This window comes from Oscarella lobularis, chromosome 4 (genome assembly GCF_947507565.1).
Source record: "Oscarella lobularis chromosome 4, ooOscLobu1.1, whole genome shotgun sequence".
Taxonomy (NCBI): domain Eukaryota; kingdom Metazoa; phylum Porifera; class Homoscleromorpha; order Homosclerophorida; family Oscarellidae; genus Oscarella; species Oscarella lobularis.
Genome location: NC_089178.1, coordinates 3,193,454 through 3,208,445, shown reverse-complemented (window position 1 = coordinate 3,208,445; position 14,992 = coordinate 3,193,454). Strand labels below are relative to the sequence as shown.

Here is a 14,992-nt window from a genome sequence, read left to right as displayed (position 1 = left end):
GAGCGTCTTGCGGCGGATTTTTAGCGTCAATCGTTACGACGGCATCGCGCCTTGAGGTGCGGCATAAACGCGGCGATATCTTGAGAACGGCTGCGCGGAAGAAAGTCTACATTAGTTCATCTTGTAGCGAAATCACTGGGCTTTCCAACGGTACCTAGCACGTCATGATCCGCGCTCCAGTTTAGAAGGGGTGAGGTTTTTTCGCGTCGTCGCGTAAGGCCTGGTTTATGCACACCTGAAGCCGACGCACCTCACGGACTACGAAAAGCGAATTTATCAAGAAGGTAAGGAGAAGCTGTTCTTATTCTGTAGATGGACATACCGACGAGGCAGATGAAGAGCTTTCCGATGTCCTCATTCACCTCCGGGCCCCCGAGGTGACTAAATAAAACCGGCCCAACTCGAGCCAGAGAGGTTAAACGCGGCGCAAACGCAGGGGATTCAATCCCCTACTCCAGTGGCATGAGTGATAAACTGCCACCCCACTTGGGCAAGACGCGGTGGGTTACAATAGCGGTCCACCTGTGCCTTGGTATATAAAGGCACCCCCGGGACAGATGGGTTACTGTCTCCCCGAAAGAGGGCCTGGGTGAAGGGCCCTTCACCTGAAGACGCGGAGAGGACGCTCATTTTTGTTTTTGCAACTTCCGGTTTACTTCCGTGTTTATTAAAATAAAAATAACATGGTTCTACTGCTGTGCACTCGCGGACAGTTTTTGATCACGGGGATCTTGCCCAGGACCCCGGACAGAGCAGTTTGGTGGTCATGCTCAGGACCTCGAGGACCTTGAAACGCACAGCTCATAGCTGGCGTTACAAGGCCCGTGTGCGCGTATGCACATTCCTACACTTTAAAAAATAACTACAGTAAGAATTTTTTTGTATTTCTCTTGAGCCTTTGCCAAAGCGGTCGAGTTCACCTGTAGTACCTAAAAAGAGCACGCCAAAATGTTAGCCTGGTCAGAACCTAAGCGTAGCATGTACCAGTCTCTAATGGTGTCTCGACGCAAAACCGAGTGCGCGAAACGATGACGTTTGTCGCGGTTTGGAAAAAACCATACTAAGAGCAGTCTAGGAAACAAGAGGACCTCCACCACACAATAACAAAGAAAGGGCCACCATTCGTAGGCAACAAAAAGCGAAGAAAGCTCGGGAACGCGACTCGGTGCCTTTGCGCCTTCTTTCCCAGGCTCCCCCGTAGGTACCCCCACTCGCATCACTTACTGTCGTCTTTGTTCGGCGTTTCAATCGACGGTTGATCGTCCGTACAGCTTTGTCGATCTGCGAAGCGACACGTGCATGCGGGACCTCAACTTCCCGGTTGAGCACCTAAAAACGAAGACGATCGTTCAATCAGATACGCACCTTCTTGCAATCTGGATACCAGAGACTTGACGACATTGTTAGCTATGCATGCACCGACCGTGAAAAAAATTTCCCCAATAATTATAAATTACGAACTATAAATATCTCAGAATATAAAGTACCCTTACGAAGAACTTTCTGCAATGCTATCTTCCTCTCTGCTCGGGTGACTCTCTTTCATTTTTTCTAATAGAATTTCCTGGACCTGACAACAACCCTCCAAGGTTTGATAAATTATTTTTCTCTGTTACCTACCTCTGCTGCTAGAGTCTTTCTAAACGCTTCGACTTCAGCTTGAATTAAAAGAGCGCGTTGTCTCAGCTCCTCGTGCTTCGTACCCAAATCAATCATGTCTTGAATAGATGCCTGGTAGAGCAAGAAAATCAGTCAGTGCACAATGAGATCCTCTCTTCCCCTACTTTCATTGCTTTCAATGGCTGAAAATCAGACAAGTCCGAAACGCTATTACCATCGTCCGTCTCGTCGTCAACGTCGTCGTTGACGACGTCTCCATCGTCAGGTAAGTTGAGGCCTTCAGGTTGAAGAGCCAAGTTGAGTAGAGTCAACGGATCTTCTTGACTGCTTCCGTCCGTCTCATCGATAACGTGTTCAGGTGGGCTGGCCAACAGTTGCGAACTGGCCATATACCTAGAAAGAAATTACCGGTGTGGCGTGGGGATTCAACCACGGTCACCGCCGCCGCCTATTGTTATGTCTGACTCAAGTGTGTCGCGGCGAGGGTGTGTTTTCCGTTTTAGACGGCGTTTTGCCTAACTTTGCCACTGTGTCTGCACGTGGCCCTGTTGGGTTTACTTATTAGACCGTGGTTAGCAGTTGAGGAAACGGAACGATCCCCAGTCTCAACAGGAGACAGACAAATTGAAATTTGTTGCAATTTCATTAGCGCCTCATTGACCCACATCTCTTTTCCCCGTCGCTCCCCTATCCCCTCCCATACCCGTCATATTCGTCCTGCGTCATGTGCAGAGATTCAGCACTGATATTCTGAATGAAAGCGACAGCACAGACCTTCGGAAGAGAGAGAAATCACATACTTATAAAGCACAACCACGACTTTACCAAGTTGGTGAAATAATAGCTCGACTCTCCCGACGACACCCTCATGTTGTTACCGAATCGAAGAATATACCTAAAACGACGTTAGTTAAGGCTTTTCGCCTATGATCAACTTCCTCGCGCCGTCGCGTTCCTACTGAATATTTGAATAGAGTCTCGCTGGCATGCCCTGAATAACAACGAAGATGAGCGCCGGAAGAAAATCGTCGGCGCCTGCGGGACCGTCACTAACAGCGCGAAGGATTTCTGAGAGTAAGGATTGTTATTATCTATATTGTCAATCCTTTTTATTCTTTTTTTACCGAAGATACACTTGCTACAACGAATAATGCAGAGGACTTTGTCTTGGGGTGCTCTCTTCACATCGATCTGCATTAGCTCTGCAATGGGAAAATACTAGAATTTTTTATTAAAGTATCGAATTATGTATACCTCGTTGAGCGTTTTCGATCAGTTTGACGACGTCTGACGTCATTTTGCCCAAATTGAAGTCCAAGTGACTCGGCTCGACCCAGCGAAGTTGCTTCATGAGTCGTTGCAATTCAATGTCCTTTGTCTCGTCGTCCGTATCACTAGGACTGAAAAATCTGCCACAGAGAACAAGAAACGTTCGATTTTCTCAAACGGAAAAAGGCGCAATTGATTACATATGATGGAGTCGAGTCATGATATATTTTTCTATGTTATTCAAAGCAAAGTCCATCTGTTCTGACGAGAGGCCCTTGAATAGGGGCCCAGACGATAATTTCTGCGACATTTCAGTGTAGAACTTTTCCACGGCTGCCTGCTTTTCTGCCGTCGAAAGCGATTGACTATTGGCTGTGCACTCGTCTATAAATCTTCGGGGGAAAAAAAATCAATTATAAATAAAGCAAAAGATTTTTATTTTTACCCCTTGAGTCGAGCTACGATCTCTTGTGATGCCGGCTTCTTTAGAGTCTTCAAAAACTCGTTGAAATCAGCTGCCACGAGGCTTGCTTCCTGGCGAGACGTCGGCGTCAAACCACCTAAAAAAGATATAAATAAATAAATAAATGAATAAATACATAGATTTCTTACTGAAAGATAGCTCCCTTGATGGCCTCGTTCTCTTAAAAATCTGCGACACTTTTTCTCTATAGAAAAACAAAAGTTAAAAAGAAGTTATTTTTTAATTAAAACTACGCATTCCGGAAGTGGCGAAAAAGCCCCCACTGTGAATAGCGAGAATCACTCACTTTCTTGACGCTTTCTGCGTTTTCTTCTTGTCTTCGAAACTTCCGAACGAAAGACTCGCTGGCCGGACGGGTCCGTGTGTGATTTTCGTTCCGACGGATGACACAGGCTGTCGTCCCGTCTCGAGAATGCGCTCGGCGTGGCATTTCGAACAGTATCCCTCCCATTCGGGATTGCCGTGAAAGCCGCACCTATGAAGGGGCCCCCCTCCCCCCGAATCAAAACACGTCCGATTTACGATCGCCCGAAGAACAGTCTCACCCCGTTTTACAAAGCAGTTCGGTACTTTCAGTCTCCGCCATTGTTCGGTCAATTCTCTCACGTTGCGTTTTCCGACCGGCTGTGTTAGCGCGCGTGTGGCCAATGGTCCACGAAATTTTTTCTGTGTAGTGCAAAAAGAAATCATTATCTTTTCAGAAATTTGCTCAATGTCTCAAATTATCAGTCAAATGGCACACGCCTATACACACGCGTATCTAATCCCGAGCCCGCAGAGCTCACAAATATAACCACCCCCCTTTCCCCCCTAAAATACGTTTCAGCGTAACAAACTAAACCATTTCTAGAAGCTAAAACAACACATTGATGAATATTTTTAAGAACGCTGTGATAATATATACCTTGATGACTCCTTGACTGTTTGCTGCAATGAGAACGCTGCTTGTAGAACCCTGTTTCCCGCCATAAAATCATTTCTCATTCACAACGAAATCAAACAACTCACCGGTCTCCAGCTAACAGCACTGACAAAATCGGTCGTCTCTTCGTCTCTCCTGCCCTTCTCCTAGACAAGCAACATCATCTTTTTTAAAACGCAGGCGAATAGTTTGCTCTTCTAACCAAGAGATGCTTTACAGAACTGAACTTGTGTGACAAGAGCAGCTTCGACAGACCCCCATAATAAACGCAAACAGAATTATTCTCACTTCCTAGACCCCCCTCGAACATTCCTCGTCAGACCCCAAATTCATCAGCAAACGCTCACCGCACGCTATGTATTCGCCGTTCGTCGCCAAACCGACGAAATTCTTCTCGTTCACGTGCCCCTTGAACGTTCGCTGACACCCGCTCGCGTCCACGTTCCACAACTTCAGCTGACTGTCGGTCGACCTGCGCACATACACAAACACGTGGGGAACAATCAGATGGACTATACGCGATGGACGCACGCCGAAATAATGTGCTCTCCGTCGAGAAATTTCGTATAGGAAACCGCCTTTCGGTGTCCTTTCAAGATGCCCAAGTAGCGCTTAGGATTTCTCAAATCGTAGTAGTGAACGCAGTGATCTAAAGCAAAAGAACTAGGGACTACTGTATACATGATCGGGCCGAATTTTTACCAGCTGATCCAAAAGCGAGGTGATGACGACTTGTCGGACTGAATTTGACACAGCAGACGTTCGCTCTCGCCTCGATGCTGATCTCCGAGTGATCGCTATCAGTCGACCAAATTTTGACTACAAAAAAAAAGAAGAATTTGGATAAGCAAAGGCATCGATCACTTATTTTACCTTTTGCGTCGTCCGAGCCCGAAACGAGTAATTTAGGATCAATCGAATTGAAATCGACGCTCCAGCATCGTTTTTCATGCTCCTGAAATATTGCCGTTTTTTCGCCAGAAAACGCGTCCCAGAGCGTGATGATGCCTTCGTAGTCGCTACTCGCCATTTGGGTCTTATGAAACGTATTCCAACTAACGCACCTAGAACGCGAGAATAATCATCATCATCAGGGAGGGGGCAGTCCGTACGAGATCTTTGACGTGCACGACATTTCCTTGACCGGATAGTGCACGTCGACGGAATTGTTGATGACAGACATGTAGTCGTATATCTTCGCAAAATACGTAAGCGATGCTAGTCGCATTTCTAAACATTCTCGCACCTTGATCTTTTTCGTCACTCCGGCAATTGCAAAGTAGTCGCTATCGCGAGCGAATTCGATGCTAAGAAATGGTTTTTTGATGCAATAGACAACTTGAGAATGGATGCATACCTAGAGACGATGCTTGATCCGTTTGGAACGTCGCCATACGTCAACGTGGCCAGCGTTCGAAAATCCGAAAATTGGGTCGCTTTGACGAGCGTGTCGCCGAATCTCTCCAGCGCGCCTTTCTGGGGCGCTAAGGGCACGACAATTAATTTAAAAAAACGACGATAGCGTCTTTCGAAATAAAGTTTACCGTTGAATTGATCGAGTCGCATTTTGCAATACGTCGACTCGAGCTCGGGCAAGTGCATGTGCAGTCGATTCTTCTGCTGAGCCAAGAGTTCCATCGACGACTTGACACTTGCCTAAAAAAACGATCGCCTGGTAACAGACTTTGCCAAAACGCTTTCCTACAGTCAAGCTGCCGTTGAAACCCGCTTGAGCACCGGCTGCTTTAGTCAAAGTAGAGAGCGGAGAAGTATCGAAGCTGACCCCGTCCTATGCGCAGACACCTTCCTATATAATAAATATACGCGTTGTTTTGTTCTTACTATAGTCTCTTGCTTGACTACCCTCTGAAGGGGCGATTGTCTTGATAATTCCGACTAAATTCAAGTACTTGAAGATCTTATGATTCTTTTCCTCTCTGTTACTTGGATAGTCATGAGGTCTTCGTCAATTATGTTGAGTTGAGCTTGCAATCTCTCCAATTCCTAAAGTGATTAGAATGTTTTAATTCCGAGTGTAGTGTCCGAGGTTTCCTTAATTAAATAACCAGAGATTTTTCGCTTTTGGTTTTCTGCAGGAATTCGAGCATCAATTCGTTTTGAATGAATGCAGAGCCCTAATAAAAGAATACGATAGATACAACTTTTCTCATAGATTACATCATACGAACCATTTCCAAATGTCTTCGTCTGTCTTCGAGAATAGTCAAGGCAAAGTTAACATCTGCAACAGATGTTCTCATAAACGCGGAGCCCATCGAGTAAATCGAACCAGATAAACTTAGTTCCTGCGTTAAAAAGCCCAAGTGTCCAACACCTTTCTACAATAAAAACCGAAATTCGCAATGACAAATAATTCTCTGACGTAATTACTTTCTGTCCCAAATGATTCATTATCGACGCTTCCTTCTGCTTCTGTTTCAATATGAGCTCATTCACTGACAAGAAAAAAAAATAACGCATAGGTAACGTTTCGCCTCTACCACTGTTCACTAACAAGTAAAATTAGGAAAAATGAAATCCGGTTTTTCCACGATCAGATTGCATTTCGGACAACGATTGCTCTCCTTGAGACTCTTTGTAATGCATACGTGACTAGAGGGGAAATGTACTCGTGCGAAAACGGTCTCCAGCCCTCTCCCGGTTCCTTACCAAAAACTGTGGCCGCATTTCGTTATATACGCTTCATTGATGACGTCAAAACAGATTGGACTAAAATAACGTTTTTGCGATGATGATAACGAGGGAGAGAGGTCGTCGTGACTTGCCACAAGTAGTCGCTCGTCGTTGCGTCGTCGTTTTTTCCCATTTTCGACGCCGACTGCCCTTTGGCAGCGACGCCGGACGAGAGGTTGATCCGAGAACGCTTTCCACTTCGTCCCGAAATCGACATTGTGTCGTGCGTTTGGGAGAAAGAGTCCAAAACGCGTGCCCTAAGAAAATTGAATGGGGACGCTCTTGATATCAAGTCTGGGCACGCGGACGAACACGTGGTTTGGAATTAGTAGAAAATTAAATAGTCTTTGATATTCTGTCAGTTGCGTAATTATTTCTTCTTTCCTTTTCGTTGCCGAGAGACTTCTTGGAGTCTGAAAGACGAATGCAAAGTGACGTGTGCAAAAATTAAAATACACGCTACTACTTACTTGATCGTTCCAGCGAGAAGTGGATCCATAGCATAGATCCACTCAAACACAGGATCCTTTTGTGTCTGAAGTAGAATTCCTCGATTTCTTGTGCACACCGAAAACGTGTTTACAGTCTTTTGAGAAAACGCGAAATTTATACCAGCAAATAACCTGAGAGACTTTTATGATATTACCCCCAACATTGTCTGCTGATCTTCACTGTACTGAATTTTAGCTTCACCCAGATTGATCAAGGCTCTCTCTACCTACAAAAAATTAAAAAAAACGCACGTTTCAGCTAAACGCAGAATCCCCCTCCCAACACAAACTGGATCTCTTTCAGAGTTGTAAATCAACATGTACGGCCTGCGAACAACCTATATAATAATACTGAGTAGCTACAATCTAGGACAATCAAGTGTCGTTCTCGTACCGCCCATCTCTTTTTCCAACCCGTATCGTGTTGTTCAAGAAAAAGGAGCCATCCCTTCTTCGCGTCCTTTTTGCTGCAAAATTCAATGCAAGGGAGGTTCGTCTTTTAGTAGAAATTCTCATACTTGACAAAAATCTCCTGAACTTCTGCCAAGCAAACGGGTCGCTTTCGTGCCTGTACAAATTCGTTGCCGCACTGCAGTGACAGACAAGGTCTAAAAAAAGAGGTACGGCGATTTTTTAGCTTACCGCTGAAATAACGGACGTGCTACGAGGTCTCAGCGCTTCCTTCTTCTTCATCAATCCCAACACCTACATAAAGAAACCTCGCACAAGCCGACGATTCCATTTCTTCTTCCTCGCCATGTTGAGCAGATGGACTTCGTAACTCGAAGGTTCGTCGACCTCGTCGCCATTTTCACCCAACTTCAATTGAACATCTTCCGGCGCCAACGACGTCGACGACTCGTCTTTCTCCACGGGCGATTCCGAGCGAAGCATGTCAGTCGAACGCGAAACGCGAAGTTTCCCTGGACTTCCGGCAAGATCGTCGAGACTTCGACTGCGATGAAATCCGACGATTTCTACGCCGACAGCTTTGGTGTCTCGCTGCGACTTCAATCGGTCCCTCAGCTGCAAAATGTGTCGAGTCTTTTCCACCTAAAAAATGCAACCGTCCTTGGAACAGTGCCCAATTGACATAGGCGACTGTACTTCTCGGAGCCGGTCTAGTTTGTTGAGCAATTCCTGATGATCGTCTAACAAGGACAGGCCTCGAGGTCTCCAGCCGCGTAGATTCTCTTCGCCGCGAACGTAAGTGGAAGACGTATCAACGACCGAAGCGCCGGACGTCTGACCACCTGAAAAAAAAGGAGACCCGTTGTGAATAGGCTCAAGTTTTGCTCTTTCTTCGTACTTTTGATGCTACTCTTTCCACTAACGTTACTCTTTCTCAATATAACGTCATAGAGCGCAGCAACCCGATTGCTAGAGAGACAGTCCTTTAACTAGAAAGCAAGATCGAAATGATTTCTTTCTGCTTACGATTCTTTTGTCCTCAGGTATCCACCTCCAAAGAGTTCCTTAAGAGACCTGTGTAGAATAAAGCAATCTTTCCGTCTCTTCTCTGTTTTTCTGTGTGGCGATATTTCGTACCAAGGAGCAGACGGCTTTGAGTCTCTTCCGTGTATCGTCATGCACAGGTCTTTCGTGATGCAAGCCGCCTGACTCATTCTCTCTGCCTACAGATACAAAATAGCCGAGCCAATGCTGCGCACAAAGTCACAACGTACTTCAACGTAGATGGAAACCGTTACAAAGACGCGCTCTCCCGAAGGAGTAATTCTAAAGTGAGTAAATAGTAAATATCGAAGAAACGCCGACTTTCTTTCGTACCTATTCAATTGAATTGAATTGTGGAGAGAGCTATCCCAAGCGGCTTCAACGTGAAAAAGACTTCTGCAACGAAAGAATGATTTTTCCGTAGTGATACTATTCGCGTAAGCACGAAACCTGTCATCAGAAGGATCTTTTGACACTGTGGGTGAAAATAACTTCAGTGATTGCACTTTGCAGTCGGAATTGACGTCCGACGTGGACTGACGAGAACTTCGAACGCGACCTGAAAAAAACAAAAATTAATTAATTAATTAATTAATTAACTAAAAATTCTCCTTTTGCGTAACTGACCAATAACGATTTCTTCAACTTTTTTCCACTTCAAATCCGGGCTTCGTTCAGTAATAAAAGTTACAGCTAGACGACGTTGAATTCCCTAGAAAAACAGAGCGTCGCACTCTATCATTGCGTAGTCAGATAGCATAGAACCTGCTGAAGAAGAAAGACCCCACCGGGAAATCCAGGATCGTGATGCACGGATACCGGTAAGTACCTAAATAAGATGACAGTGAAAGAGTGTGTGGATTGCTAAATAATAAAGTCTCACTTTCCAGACGAGTCTAGTTCGCATATTTCAAACCAAACAAGCAAGTCGTTGTGACAGTAGACTTCGCCAGCACTAGCAAGAAATAATTAGCACTCCAAAGAGTAAAAGAGACTCTCGTCCTTACTTGCCCAAATCGCGAGAAGGTAGAATCGACGAGCGAACTGAACAAAAAGCCCAAGTTCCCAAGTACGTCTTTTTATTAGATGAATTAAATTTCTACCTGGTTGCGATTGTATGACAGTCGTCGAGGATCCTCTTCGATCTTCGTTACTTTTCTTCTTCGGCGCGTTCCTTTTAGCTCATTCGTCAGGTCTTTCAATTTTAATAGTCTGGCGAACCTGTTTTCCTTTTGAGACGACTTGAAGTCTTCAAAGTGGCCTAGCACTTCGAAGACGACTGGACACGATTCAATATAATCCAAAAAGGACTCGGTCACGTTAACTTTGATCTACACAGAAGACAAAAGAAATCAAATACGGTTTCCGTTTCCTCGTCTGAGCTACAACGCACATTCTGCGCGTGAAGAAAGCGCAAGACGTTTCTTTGTTCGATTTTCTCGATCGTTGTCTTGAAGCCCCGTTCATTACCCCTCAGAAATCTACTCGATTCGCCCGTAAGCACGACTACATCTCGGATCGACACTCTAGCGAACTTGAATTGGCAGAAGATTTCCGAGTAGTCGAACGGAAGGTCAGAGATTTGAAGAACGGATACGCGAAAGAAAAACGGCAATCCCACTTGGAGATGATCAGGCAGTCTTTGGGTTTGGGTTTGGGCCGGTCCTTCATTGCCAAACTCATCGTCCTTTTCACCCTCAATCTCCTCCAACTCCATTTCTTCGAAGTTTCCAGCCGTTGAATCAAAATCTGAAAGAAAATTAAATATCTCCTCATGAATTTTTTTTGCGCTGTACCAAACAACGGTTCGACTTGAACTTGGAGGTAGCTTTTCACTTCGCCGCGTTCGCTAACGACCGGAACCCGATGCACGAGACAAATGCCGTGGCGCAGATGCGTCAAAAAGACGAACGACCTAGAAGCGAATACTCACAAAAAATCTCAATGGAGCGAAGGCTCTTTCGCACCTTCCTATAAGACTAAACCAAGGAAGCTTATCACTGAACGGGTCGTTTTCCAGATTAGCAAGATCCAGCTGCTGTTCTGGATCGCCAGCGCGCTCGTATAAATCTCGCATGTCGAAAATCCGCTGCCTGTTCGTATAGCCCAACTGATTTTTTTTCATCAAACTCAAAAATTGCGTAGGGTGTACCTCAACTTTGTCATTGACCAATGACGTGTCGTTCCGTCTTTCGTGTTCGTCACCTCGACGGCGACGATTGTTTTGGGCATGCTAAAGCCGCTTTCGGTCGTCTTGGATACGGAGGTCATCGTGAAGGAATCCGCTTCGTCCATGTCGCTGCCATCGGCCAGAGACGTCGCCAGCGGGGAATAGGGAGTGTCAGAGAGAAGGACGAACTGAAAGACAACCTGACGAAAAAAAATGAAATGGGGGATCTTTTCTTTTATCGATGGCATCATGGTCGCACGTGTCTTCTCAGTTCCACGCTAATGGCGTTGGCTTCTTTTAGAAGAACGGCACTTGAGAGCAAATCGTTCTGACGTTAATTAATTAATTAATTAAAGGGTTAGTGAAAACAAACAATCGGACTGACTCTCAGAGACGTAAATTGATGTTTTTTCCACTTGAATAAAGCTTTTCTGACCAGAGCCAGTTGCCTTTCAGTCAGCGTCTCCATTCCGCCTTCCAAGAAAAATATGACTCATTAAAAACAGTCATTTAGAAGCATTACCATTGTCGACTTCATTTTCGTCCGGCTTAGGCTGAACACGACATGATTTAGATTCAGCATAAGAGACAATCTGTGTGATCTCTACCTCCACAACCTGCTTCTGCAACTCTTCAATTTTAGTCTCGTACTCCTAAAAAAAAGAGATCTAAAATCGTTAATCAACGCACGCAGCTCATTTCTCTCGCCTTTTTCTGCAACTCAAATCGTTCCTGCGCCTCTACCACTTCCTTTCGCATTTTCTGCTCCATAGCAGACACCCTAAGTAATTAATTACCTATGAGCTCAGGCTCTTTTCCTCCCCCCTTATTCTCTTTCTCCTACTTTGTTTCGAGATGCTTCTGCACGTCAAAGCCCTGCTCGCGAAGCAATTCCATCTGAGCAAAAGCCCAGTCTTCGCAAACGACGTCGCCCAGTTCCCCGAGAAGGCCGTCGAAGTTGGCAATGACGCCCGAATCGGCGTCGGCGCCACCGAGGCGCTCGCGCTCCCTCCGCTCCTTTTGCTCGCGCGCCTGATCGGGATGGGTAAAGCGAAACACGTGATTATTCCCCATGATAATTCTCGAACCTAACACTCCAAATAGAATTCGAAAATTTCTATTGTAAACGAGCATTCTTACCCGTCTTGAGAATTTGCGGTTCGGCGAGCAGTTTACCGTTGACATACGTCTCTCCGTTGGCCGGAATCAGAGTCACAACGCCTGAAAGGTATTATATAGCGATTATTTGTAGAAGGAGGTGTATCGCACCATCTTGATGCTCGAATAGGCAATGTTCGTCAGCGATGTTGAGACCGCTTAGCTGAATGTCTTGTCGCTCTTCGGTGCCGTGCCTTCCGACGCTGCCACGACAACCAATTAAATTTTTAATTTAATTAAAGCGAAGTACGCGACTACCGTGTCGTTCCTTCTTTGATGTAGTAAAGAAGGCATTCCGACATGGCTGGATCTTCGTTCAGATTGACCAGATGCGGAGTCTGAAAAAAAAAAGAATGAACTTTTCTCGGTCTCTGAGCTACTTTCTTTACCTTTCGCGGCGACGTGACTCCTACGGCGACCCCAAGCTGACTCTCGTGCAGAGATATTCCCATTTCGTGCAACATGGCCTCTCTATTGTACGTCAATAGAAAAAATGAACGTATCTTACGCGTGGGACAATCACCTCTCGTGTTTAATTTTTTCTGTCTTTTTCAGCTTCTCTTCCCACGTCTCGTTGAGCTCAGCAATCAGCTTTTCCGATTGCTATAATATCTCGTTCGCATTTATCAAGTATAATTTCGTCGCGCACGAGACTTTTACCCTGAGCTTTTCGAGAACATCGTTCGGAATGGTACTCTTCTGACCTTCCGATCCGATCAAGCCCAATAGTTGGCCCGTTTTTCCGCCCACCATAAACGCTACGAAAAGGCGCGTGAGAACAAAGAATCACACAAATTCGTCTATCTCACCGGCCGCTTTCTCTTCGAGCCCCTCTGAGCGAATCAGCTCTCTGAGTCGATTGACTTCGTCCTTGAGTTCTCGGATGACCTTGGCATTGGGATCTTCGTTGATGACGGCCTTGCAGACAATCTGCTTGGCTCGATCAGCGTATCTGAGGAGAAAAGAATATCAGAGACGTCGCTTTTTGATTTGAGGCAATCGTAATTGAAATTTTACCTTAGAGTGCTCAGAGATTCTTCAAAATTGATGTCTGCTGGGCTTATAGCGGCTATCATAGCCGTTCTCGAATTTCCTCCTAGTGAAAACATTCACTTGGACTAGTAATGAAGATCCCATGGGTCCATACCGAGATTCTCTTTCAAAAGCCAAGTCAGTACCGAGTCTCTATAAGGAATGAAGTCCGATTTGCGTTTCTTTGCACCAGACTTCAAAATCAAATCAAGTCGGGCATGTAGAAAATGATTTTGGCTGTCCTCACCATTTCTGCCAACGAGGCGATGACCTTGCCAAGAGTAGTCAAAGACTTATTTATATTTGATCCTTCCTAGATAAAAGAAAATCCAACATAGTCAACTCTAAGAAGATAAAGTTGCACTAAACCTTTAGTCTGTCGCCTGAGGCTCCCGTTGAACTGACTCTCTCACTTCCTGCCAAGTCGACTAGACTAATTTTACTCACCTAGTCCCAAAGTCTCATTTTCAAAAGAAAAACGCACATCAACTCTAACCTTCTCAGTATCTAAACCAGTCAGTTCATCATGCCTAAAAGAAAATATCAAACTAGCACACACACACATAGACACATAAGTATAGCAACCAACCTCTTCTGCGTCAAAACGATAGTGAAGACGGCGTGAGATCGACTACTAGTTTCGTTCATATTCGTAGCGGCAACCGTTCTAGACACACGACGTGCAGATGTAATCTCATTCCCCGCTATCCCTTACCTGGCCTTGTTTCCTTCGTCCATCAAATGATCAATATCCGCAAACGACGTCACCGCCAATTTGGACAGATCTTCGACGTACGGACCGAGAACAGGATGCTCTCGCACTTTCAAATTATTTTTCACTTTCAAGTTCAGCAGATCTCGGACCCGTTCGCAATAGATCTCCATATAGCTGACCTGAATAAAAAAATTGAAGAAATAATTAAGGAAAAAAAAGCGAGCGCCTTCACCTCAACCGAATACGTCATTTCTTCGTCCTTATCCGACACAATTCGCCCAAACATCTCTTCACATAACTAAAAAAAGATCCGCGGCTTAGGTTTCGCTTTCATTTTTTCGCCTCTTCTCCTCGCACCCTCGGTATAATTCCGGGTTGGCTCTTTTCGCCCGGAACGCCCATCATCGTGTACGACTTGCCGGCGCCCGTTTGCCCGTAGGCAAAAATGCACACGTTATACCTGTACACGTGGAGTAACGAAAAAATCAACGAATTGGCAAATTTCGAACCCTTCGAAAGCGTGGGCAAGCATTTCTTTTCCGAGGTCCCGATAGACGGTTTCCTGCGATGCGAAATGTCGATCGGATTCCTACATAGTATACCGATATTGTTTCTTGTTTTTTTCGCCTCTCGAAGCGCTTCTCCGCACCGTGTGAGACCAGTAGGAAAAATCGTAGTTGAAACTTTTGACTTCCGCTTGCTTCTTCGGATTCTGGATTGCTAGAGATCGATGGGGTTGTTTAGGTGAGCCTATGGCGGTACTGCGCGATGTCTACTTGTTCGCTTTCCGTCCATGGCGATGACGCACTTGGCTCCCTTCGTTTTCTCGCGTCCATTCATCGGTCGAACGCGCACGGCCACTTTTACGGACGACATGGTTTCGTTTAGTGCGCAAATGCGCTCGCTTCCAAATGTAGCGACGACGACAACTCTTCGCTGGCGATACCGCAGGGAAGGAGAATCTCTCGTACTCTGCTCCTGT

The 14,992-nt window shown here is 45.5% G+C and overlaps 3 protein-coding genes across 3 annotated transcripts; all 3 read right to left on the bottom strand.

Annotated features, from left to right (window-relative positions):
* Positions 1 to 1,353: 1,353 nt before the first annotated feature.
* Positions 1,354 to 3,997, bottom strand: LOC136185915 (rab5 GDP/GTP exchange factor-like). Its single transcript, XM_065973128.1, has 13 exons — positions 3,919 to 3,997; positions 3,660 to 3,848; positions 3,502 to 3,557; positions 3,335 to 3,449; positions 3,090 to 3,281; positions 2,875 to 3,029; positions 2,745 to 2,822; positions 2,580 to 2,688; positions 2,446 to 2,515; positions 2,324 to 2,394; positions 1,785 to 2,013; positions 1,621 to 1,731; positions 1,354 to 1,570 (listed from the first exon to the last, which is right to left on the bottom strand). Exons 1-13 carry the CDS (start codon positions 3,957 to 3,959, stop codon positions 1,490 to 1,492), a joined length of 1,497 nt encoding a protein of 498 aa, XP_065829200.1. The 5' UTR covers positions 3,960 to 3,997; the 3' UTR covers positions 1,354 to 1,489.
* A 211-nt stretch (positions 3,998 to 4,208) lies between these two features.
* LOC136185908 (E3 ubiquitin-protein ligase COP1-like) lies at positions 4,209 to 7,206 on the bottom strand. Its single transcript, XM_065973120.1, has 21 exons — positions 7,082 to 7,206; positions 6,966 to 7,025; positions 6,811 to 6,908; positions 6,687 to 6,751; positions 6,485 to 6,634; positions 6,362 to 6,430; positions 6,240 to 6,299; positions 6,138 to 6,191; positions 6,001 to 6,084; positions 5,840 to 5,951; positions 5,653 to 5,779; positions 5,542 to 5,602; positions 5,408 to 5,490; positions 5,169 to 5,359; positions 4,998 to 5,114; positions 4,827 to 4,944; positions 4,643 to 4,767; positions 4,498 to 4,586; positions 4,382 to 4,441; positions 4,278 to 4,328; positions 4,209 to 4,226 (listed from the first exon to the last, which is right to left on the bottom strand). Exons 1-21 carry the CDS (start codon positions 7,204 to 7,206, stop codon positions 4,209 to 4,211), a joined length of 1,917 nt encoding a protein of 638 aa, XP_065829192.1.
* A 49-nt stretch (positions 7,207 to 7,255) lies between these two features.
* On the bottom strand, positions 7,256 to 14,992 carry LOC136186665 (kinesin-like protein unc-104). The gene is given in 50 exon segments (XM_065974110.1): positions 7,256 to 7,402; positions 7,460 to 7,575; positions 7,636 to 7,707; positions 7,771 to 7,818; positions 7,875 to 7,947; positions 7,999 to 8,069; positions 8,123 to 8,185; positions 8,237 to 8,533; positions 8,588 to 8,733; positions 8,790 to 8,860; positions 8,918 to 8,965; positions 9,029 to 9,114; positions 9,166 to 9,217; positions 9,269 to 9,331; positions 9,386 to 9,494; positions 9,563 to 9,647; positions 9,701 to 9,764; positions 9,819 to 9,890; positions 9,943 to 9,979; positions 10,039 to 10,109; positions 10,157 to 10,266; positions 10,329 to 10,416; positions 10,471 to 10,684; positions 10,732 to 10,850; positions 10,903 to 11,028; positions 11,088 to 11,305; positions 11,365 to 11,433; positions 11,491 to 11,579; positions 11,629 to 11,659; positions 11,714 to 11,758; positions 11,814 to 11,886; positions 11,950 to 12,193; positions 12,246 to 12,466; positions 12,522 to 12,601; positions 12,653 to 12,734; positions 12,787 to 12,866; positions 12,924 to 13,021; positions 13,073 to 13,215; positions 13,281 to 13,359; positions 13,411 to 13,489; positions 13,543 to 13,608; positions 13,665 to 13,742; positions 13,792 to 13,825; positions 13,885 to 13,962; positions 14,011 to 14,189; positions 14,243 to 14,308; positions 14,368 to 14,470; positions 14,520 to 14,599; positions 14,660 to 14,730; positions 14,787 to 14,992. Coding segments are annotated over 50 exon segments (4,830 nt in total). The 5' UTR covers positions 14,887 to 14,992; the 3' UTR covers positions 7,256 to 7,359.